The sequence below is a fragment of the Achroia grisella genome, unplaced genomic scaffold (genome assembly GCF_030625045.1).
Source record: "Achroia grisella isolate CSIRO2021 unplaced genomic scaffold, CSIRO_AGI_Agris_v1 utg5633, whole genome shotgun sequence".
Classification (NCBI taxonomy): domain Eukaryota; kingdom Metazoa; phylum Arthropoda; class Insecta; order Lepidoptera; family Pyralidae; genus Achroia; species Achroia grisella.
Window position 1 is genome coordinate 652,191 of NW_026712943.1, and position 9,611 is coordinate 661,801.

Consider the following 9,611-nt stretch of genomic DNA (forward strand, 5'->3'; position numbering starts at 1 on the left):
TTTTTCTGATTTTTCTCATGATGGTTACAATCAATCTATACAGCTAAATACAAATCAATATATATATAGGTATTTATGTATATTTATTTGTTAGGGCTTATAATACCTGCGTTTATTACACTATTGTTTTGTAAAGTTACAGTTATGTTAACTTTACCTTAACTTACTTATTATTTGTAAATTGTTAAATGAATTATTTTAGATCATTTCTCGATAGTATGTACTTCTCATGTACAACACTGCTGTCAGTCAGGTTAAGTCTGATCTGTACAGGCATTCATCAAGTGTCAGTCACAGCACAGACTTTAGAATTGTCAGTTATATACATTTGTCGTTTATTCATATTTGAAATCTGTTTCAATATTAATAAATTCCTTGTTCATATAATTTTAAATTAATTTACATTTGTTAAGTAGAATATCTTCTATATTAATACATTATTAATGTAATGTGTTGCCTCTTACGCTAGCGGAAACAAAAAAGTGTCTAGCAGACTCAGTTCAGTGCGCATGTAAGTACAATTATCTCAACGCCATTTTGAGGCGAAAATTTATAATACTATTACTGAAAATTTTATAATTTATCCTTTATTGTCTTTACTAATTTTTCTTTAGTAATCATATAATAGTAATCCATGTAAATATATAACAACTAAAATAGATTAGAAGGTATTGAGAAGTACTATTGTAGTTGGTACTATCCTTACTGAGTTCTGTTACCACAGATGTATTTGGAAAGGCGTTTGTCGTCTTGTTTCTTAAAACTGAAGCGAATTTTAACAGTTTTGGTATGCAGATGATTATTCAGATATCAGGGGTGCAATTTTCAAATTTATTTATCATCAAATTTAAAGTCTATCCTATCCTATAAAAGAAACGAATTTATGATAATTATATTCTCTTTGCCTAAAGTATTTGAAAAGATTACTTTTTGCCTATTGGTATTTTTGTCCATAAAGAGACATTGACATTATACAAATATATTGACTAATTTAAACGTAACTATTCTATTTTACAGTATTTTACATTAAATAAAAGCATATTCTATCTGTTTTACATGTTTACATGGCAATTCCAGATAACCAACTAACAATGGATTTTAAAATGCATGAGTATACTCATGCTATAGTTGGTAAAGTTACACCAGTGTTGAGACTCACAGACAAGGCCAACTTAAACGATGCTCGAAGGCAACATGACTGCTACCTGAGACTACTGCGGGAGCTGAATGTAGAAGTTATAGAAGTTAACATTGGGGGCATATTCCCTGAAAATGTTTTCTTGGAAGATGCTGCTGTCATCTGCCACGGTATAGCTCTGTTGCCGAAGGCTGCCACTACAGCGGAAGAGCTGAAAGTAAGTTAACATGATTTTTTATACATATAATGTGCTACAAGACATGTGTCATGATTCCTTCTTGTTTCAAATTGATAACCTATGGATATTTTCAAAATAAATAAACCATCTTGTATGCTGACTCATTTCTTATTTTTATGGTTGCAAATAATAATGAAAGGATAAAATAATTTATTAAAAAAAAAAAATTAAATACAGTATGACCCTGCATAACACTTCGTTTAATGCTATTTTGTGCTCCTTTATTTCAACCTGTGGATTTGGAACATAACAGACAGAGAGAAAATAGTCCAAGAAACAACAGCTAATAATGAGCGCAAGGATTTAATTTAGCAAGATGAAAACAAAAATATTGAGTGTAGTAATTGCTAAGAAAAGAAAGATAGATAGCCACATTCTACACTAGCGTTTAGTGCTGAAACTAATTGGAATGTATCTGTTGAGAAAACTCTTTTGATATTAATAATATATTTAAAGGTTTTTTTCTATTCTATAATCAAAAATATAAAAACAAAATTATATTATGTCACTTCACTCTCTACCATCTTACCATCAAATACATTTTTCCAGTCATAAATAGTTTTACTAGATATTTCTACAACAGTACCCCCATTCATCATCATATTGTCATAGTCGTAGAATACTGACGTATTCTGTGACTATGACAATATCATTGGGTTTTACTGTACCTACTCTCTCATGTTGAAAATCTCCTACAACAAAACTAACCACTTGTCAAAGAGTAATAAAGAGAAATACAATAGGCATAATAATACTGGGCTGTGCTAGGAATACTATTACTTGACAATGAAATTGAGTAATATTTTGATAAAAATTGACAGCAGAGTGCCTGATATAAGGCTTCAATAAAGTAAGACAGTAGCAAAATATTCTAGAATTTACCAAATCTCATGCTCATCTTAATATCATCCAATAGTATCCCCCTGGAGTATACCGTTAGCTGAGAGCAGTCTGTTAGCAGAGCATAGTCTGTTAGCTGTATGTAACCTATTAGCTGAGCGTAACTTGTTAGCTGAGCGTAGTCTGTTAGCTGAGTGTAGTCTGTTAGCTTAGTGTAGTCTGTTAGCTTAGTGTAGTCTGTTAACTGAGTGTCGTCTGTTAGCTCAGTGTAGTCTGTTAGCTGAGCGTAATCTGTTAGATGAGCGTAACCTGTTAGCTGAGTGTAATCTGTTAGCTGAGCGTAGTCTGTTAGATGAGCATAGTCTGTTAGCTGAGTGTAATCTATTGTTAGCTGAGCGTAGTTATAGTAGTAGTTGAATCATTCCATTATCATCCATTAAAATAGATTGAAACGTAATTATGGTTTGTTAAAATGCAACCTGTTTACTTAATAAAATATCTAACTCTAATAAGATACAATAAAATTAATAAAACTTCTAAGCAACACAGTTACTGCGTAATTTATTATATATTTTGTCAATTGATAAACTTAAAAGTTAACAGCAATAAAGGCTTCTAATCTTATTAATATTAATTTGATCTTATTAATATTAGTATATATAAATTCTATTTTTTTTATTAAATAATGTATTTGTAGAACTTTCAACATATACAACAAACACATGTAAAGTATGTGAAGCAATCTAATGTGTACCTCTAGTCTATCAGGTACACATTTGCTCCAACATTATCTTCGAATATGTGTTCAAACATTTGATGCTTTGCGTCAGGTGCTCTAAGCGTACACTATAGCTCCAGCAGCATCAGCTTCGTAGTTCCGGTTTTTGCGTAAATACAGCTAACTACGCGTACGCTAACTTTACGATGCGCAGTTAGAAATTGAAATTGCACAGCAAAGAAAACAAATTGCAAAAGCTTGTGCTAAGTTTGAACACGCTCAATGCTCATTAAATTGCGATAGTTACGTTTTTTCTAAAATTGGAAATGCAAACAAGGTGATGGTCTGCCTTTTGGTAGTGGCAAAAGTCACTTAAGCACATGATCAGATCCATGGATATCTCTATCATATACCGTCCGTAGTACTCCTCATGGTGTACAAATTCTGAAGTACCCATAGAAGATTTGATACACCCATACTCTGTAATTTTATTGGCATATATTACAAAGCAAGGTACTTGATACCTGAAGCTGAGCTAACATACGTGTGTATACATCTGGACACTAGTAAGCATGACGGGTTGAGGATGAAGTCAGGTAGTAAGATTGTCACAGGCAATTTACAAGAAATTAATTACAATGGTTCCCCCAAGGGGAACCGCGTGGAAGTTGACATTAAATTGCAATGTAATTGGGCAACTAGCCCTTTTCCCCCAGTAGTAGATTGACACTTACGTCTGATCTGGTATTTATAGTAAACAGACTTATCCATGTAGATGACTTTGTATATAGCCTAATCCCCTAAAATGAATTTGATGAATCTGATATTTATAAGTATGATATCATGTATATTTATTAATAACAGCTATTGGTGCATTGTTCTAGACGAAAGCAATAAAGGAAATCCTGCGGAAAGATCTGGGTCAGACTGTAATCGAAATAAGTGACCCAGATGCTAAGATATTGGGCTCCGATGTATTGTTTACTGGTGAGTTGACTATTACATATAATATATAATAACAATACTAATTTTATAATGTAAAATTGTGTCTGTTTGTTTCCTTGTTAAGACTAAGAGGCCGAACGGATTTTAATGTTTGATATAAATGTAGATGGTGTTATGAGGACGGATATGGGCTACTTTTATTAAAAAATGCCGTCGATGTTCTATTCTAGTTATAACCTATATAAGAACATGTATACTATAAAGAATAATTGGCGCAAAAATGTATTATAGTATTGATTGTTTTCTCAAATTTGTTACCAAAGTTACGCCGAAATAGGACGTAACAGGAATTGACTTAGTGAGTTGATTAGAGATTAATATAGACTACTTTTTATTGGGAAAAAGGGTTGTAAGGGGTTAAAGGGGAGATGAAAGGTTGTATGAAGTATCGTCATTTTTAAAGCTAGAAGCTTGAAACTTATTTTTAGATTGATTAAATATAAATCATTCATCTATTATATTATGACGATTGAATGAATGTATATTCATTCAAAGTTCGTAAAAATTTTAGCCTTAAGGGGGTAAAATAGAATAGAGGATGAAAGTTTGTATGGAAAATCGTCATTTATGAAGCTAGGACGATGAAACTTTTTTGATATATATCTTATATATAAAATTCTCATGTCACAGTTTTCGTTCCCATACTCCTCCGAAACGGCTTGACCGATTCTCATGAAATTTTGTGAGCGTATTGAGTAGGTCTGAGAATCGGCCAACATCTATTTTTCATCCCCCTAAATGTTAGGGGTAGTCCACCCCTAAATTTTTTTTTATTTTAAGGCAAAACAACGTTTGCCGGGACAGCTAGTATATATATATTATTGAATATTTTTTCTTTATTTGGTCAAGATCACTATAACACGCTGACTAAGTAGTGGGCTATATTTAAGAAATTTTATAAATATACAATACATAATATTGTATTTGTATTTATTCTTTTACACATAAAATTCTACATGGCGGATTTAATGCATAAATATCTACCAGTCAACCGCCGCGCTCATCGCAGTTAAGGAAGCTGTGCAATTTAATACTGTATTAATCATTAAAATGTACTATTTATAATTTTATCACAATGAAAATGGATATTTGGGTTATCACTATACAAAAATAACACTAGATTTGTAGCGGTCTGGGTGTTCGCTATCTATATTATTATGTATGTATTTACAAAGAATATGTTTAGGAATTTGTATCAGTTGTCTAGTACCCAAAGTATATTGTTTAACTTTAAATTAAATGGCGTTGTGTGAAATATCCTGGGTTATTATTATTATAACATCACTAGATCCATTTAATATTACGAATCTTTCGATGTACGTTACTCTTTAACGGTATAATTGATGGATTCTAATGAAATTTAGTGCACCAAATTTTATTCAAGATATCCTATCTTAGACTAACACGTAGGATACTTTATAGCGTAATTCATGCGGCCAGTGTCGCGGCAATAGCTAGTTACAAATACATAAGTAAATTTGTAAATTTCGAGAATATTCATTAACTAAGTGTTAATGAATATTCCCCCATTCTCGAAATTTACAAATTTACTTTCCTATTGTTGTGTATTTCGTACTTGTCTCAAAAAGTACTGGATGAATACGCAAGTTTCGTACACAAATAGTTCATTTTTAATTCTATTTATTTTTAAAATTTCATGTTGAATACTCATTGTTAACATATAGTTAAACGTGGAGTAGTATGACGGAGAGGTCTAGTAAATTATTGTCCACAAAATTATTCAAGTTCAGATGATTATATGAATGAAGATCGTAGATTAATTATTCATAGTGTAGATTAATTAGTAATTTTTACCCGAATTCATGTGGACAGTACCGTTGAAAACAGCTCGCAGTTAAAATTGGTGATTTAATAAACTTCTTAAAGGGGTACAAATTTAGGTATTTCGTGATAAGAATTCAGTTGTCTGATTATTGAGAGGGGTCAGCTAGTAAATAGGTGTCATGTCACAAGTAATTAAGTCATTTAACGTACGTTAAATGTACCATCGTACTCATATAGTACCGCCCACTCTCTGAATTGGCTCTTATTAAGGCCACTTATTTGAAATTCTCTAAGTATTGGCCTTGAGTGGTTATACCAAATGAGCTCAATCAGAAAATAGAATATATTCACAGACAATTCACATTGCACAAACTAGTCTCAAGTTAAGTTAGTTGTTTGCTTGTGTTATGACTAATATAAATACACAGTTACTTTTTTTATACATTCATAATATAAAAACACCTAGGTCTATACAATATGTATACACATAACTCATGAATACATATGCTACAATCACTTGCATTGCGAGCGAGGATCCGAACGAGGAATCGAACCTGCGACCATCGGAAGTAAAGTAGTGTGCTAAACCACTACACTACCAATATAAGAATGGTATACTGAATAGAATCTGTTCTTGAGTGAGTTAATTTTAGGATTATAGAGTACTAGCTTTTACCCGCGGCTTTGCTCGCGATTATTTATCCCCTTAGGGGTGGAATTTATAAAAATCCTTTCTTAGGGGATGCCTACGTCATAGTAGCTTTATGCATACAAAGTCTCAGCCCGATCGTTTTAAAATTGACAAAGTTTCATACAAACTTTCATTTCCTATCTCTATCCCTCTGGGAGTAGAATTAATCAAAATCCTTTCTTAGCGGAACGCAAGTAGATATTATAACGTATGCACGTTATAATATCTACTTGCATGCTAAATTTCAGCCCGATCCGGTCCAGTGGTTTGGGCTGTGCGTTTATAGCTCACTATGTCAGTCACCTTTGAGTTGTATATATTTAGATAGGATTATAGAGTATAGTGTAGGGCGATTATCTGTCTAAGGCCTTAACTGTTAGTGAATTACTTATTTTCTTGACTGATTTTCAGGTCGTGAGTTTTTCGTTGGCATTTGCGAAACGAGCAACGAGGCTGGAGCTAGCGCAGTTGCTGAGGCTTTTCCCGAATTTCCATGTACCCCTATTAAGGTAATTCATTCATTCATTCATTCATAATTTAAGAGCTACGCTCTTGTCGGTGGGGCTCTTGCCACTTTCCGCGATCTTCCATCATGCTCTTTAATTCTTGATACGACACATTAAGGTAATATGTCCAAATAATAAACGACAACTATTATCACACAGATGGGACAGCCAGGCATTGTCAGCTGTTGATGATGTGGTGAGCGCAATACTTTATACACATTCCTTGGTATATTTTGAATTATGTAGTATCAGAGATGAGCCTACTGGCGTTTCTCGGACTAATTTTTAGTTTGATACCTCGATACAAACTGTAAGATTATATTTCTGTGTATTATACATATATTAGCAAGTTCGACGGTTGAAATAGGTGTGACTTTAAATAAAGTATATCTCGGAAAACACAGTCAGAGGACTTTAACTCGGTACTCGACTGTTTCTCGGTAAAGGTTGCTAACCATACTACAAGAGTAGGATTGTTAGTATAGGGGCCCGACCTCCATTGCTTTCGGACCTCCAGTCGTTAATTCCTGAAGTTGCCATGACCGAATTGAATTGGCAACATGCTTATCCTGTTGCTGAACTGGTTTCCGACAGAAACCACTAACATAGAGATGCTACATTCCATATTAATCCATTAAAAACTATATTACAGGTGTCAAAAGGAGCGCAGCATTTAAAAAAGTATATAACCGTAGCGGGACCAGATATCTTATGTGTAGGTGCTAGCAAGGAGGCGAAGGAAATGTTAAAGAGAATTGAACGAGAAGCTACGTTCTCATACCAGACGCTGTCTGTTACAGAAGATGAGGCTGCCAATTGCCTTTATGTTAATGGGACATTAATACATAGGGCTATTGAAGAAATTCCGGAATCTTTTAAGGTAATGTACACTGAGAGAAATTAATGTTTGATTGAAATCATGTATGACAAGAGAGGTCGACTTTATTTATTTTTATATGTCGCATCAGGAGTAATATGCGGTATTCTAAAAGTAAATTACTGACGGTTCAATTATTTATGTTCTAAACAACCACTAGTAAATGAAAAAACATTTTTGCATTGCAGGTGTTCTGTGAAAAGATTGATTTTGCTAGAAGATCCATTTGTTTCTCCGAGCTGGCCAACATATCCACTGGGCTCAGTGCTTGCAGCCTACTCATCAGGAAATCATAAGTTATCCCAACCACATGTTTGGTTCGGACAGGCAAAGGTAAAGCCAATGTGTTCAAGAATGAAAACAAATGCTTATTAAATTGTTATGATAAACGCAAGGGTATATAGCAATGTAAAATGTTATCAGATTTAGATTGTATTTGTATTGTAATCTGAAGTAGGTACAGAAATCCAAAATGGCGGAAATTTCTCCGCCATATTGGATTATATATATACTCGGCGAAATGTGAATTTCTGATGTATTGCATGTTTAAAATCTCTAATTATACAATGTCTATTTGCATGCTGATAAATTTTATTATTGTTACTCTCGTTGGAACGGTATATATGGATGGTAAAGTATGTAAATGAAGCCTGATCAGTACTGGTCCACAAACATCACACTATTTTATAAATGTTTTCCTCACAATTCAATAACTAGCATTTAAAACAAAAAATATAGTAAACATATTGGATAATAAATATTATTACAACATATTTTATACACTATATTTGTCAATATTTCTGGTCATTAAGTATTAAAAATATAGTGTATTTTTAACGAACAGTCAAGGACACATTTATTAATGACAAACTCTGGTCATGAAGCATAATAATTATTAAACATTAATTTTTAATGACAAATTTCGATTGTCATTCTTATACAACGCATAAAGCGGGTCATAAAGCATAATGACAGAATACATAGCATAATAAACTGTCAACATTTTTACAGTTGGACAATTATTTTTTGTAATTTCACTATATTTTACATATTATACAACCGTTACATTTATACAAGCATTCTTTTATCTAATAGTAATATTCAAACAAACAGTGCATATCTAAGTAGCAATTGCATTTAATTTTCATAATAAATATCGTTTACATTAATTAGTACATATATATGTATAAGTATTTAGTATAATATAAATTCATGACATAGTTTACTCATTGTTTCAAATTCAAAAATCATTTATTCATGTAGGACATTTTAGCCGCTTATGAACGTCAAATTTTTACATTCTAATTTTATTTATTTTGCCTACCGTCCAGTTCGGTATATAGATCCAATTGAGTAGAACTGGCAAGAAACTCAATTGAATTACTTTTTATTTTTTATTTAAAATTTTTATTCTAAGTAATCTATGTTTTTACTACGCAATATATTTATTTATCCAATCGCAATATGTGAAATGATCACAGGAATAGTTTGTTTTTTTTATTTAGAAACAAAGTAGTTTAAGTTGTACTTATTTTTTACATTAATAGTGCTTTTACGTTATATTTGCGATACGCATGTTTCAATGTACTGATTGTTATTAAGTCTCATTGTTATAGATCTTTGTCTGATGGTGTTTTTCTACTTTTTATTAATAATACTCTTTAAAATTCCGCCTGGACGTTATTACCTGGGTTTACTACTAAGCGATCTGTATTTTATGTCTTCCCTATTTTTATCATGATATACAATTTGCATGGACTTTATATTAAGTGTAAGGTGTATTATATATGCATTGCGTATTAGTCTTGTGTTC

At 32.3% G+C, this 9,611-nt stretch overlaps 1 protein-coding gene across 1 annotated transcript; it reads left to right on the forward strand.

Annotated features, from left to right (window-relative positions):
* Positions 1 to 327: 327 nt before the first annotated feature.
* LOC131848579 (N(G),N(G)-dimethylarginine dimethylaminohydrolase 1) lies at positions 328 to 8,921 on the forward strand. The gene is made up of 6 exons (XM_059198496.1): positions 328 to 511; positions 1,078 to 1,355; positions 3,819 to 3,921; positions 6,827 to 6,924; positions 7,574 to 7,801; positions 7,987 to 8,921. Exons 2-6 carry the CDS (start codon positions 1,092 to 1,094, stop codon positions 8,092 to 8,094), a joined length of 801 nt encoding a protein of 266 aa, XP_059054479.1. The 5' UTR covers positions 328 to 511; positions 1,078 to 1,091; the 3' UTR covers positions 8,095 to 8,921.
* The last annotated feature ends 690 nt before the right edge of the window (positions 8,922 to 9,611 follow it).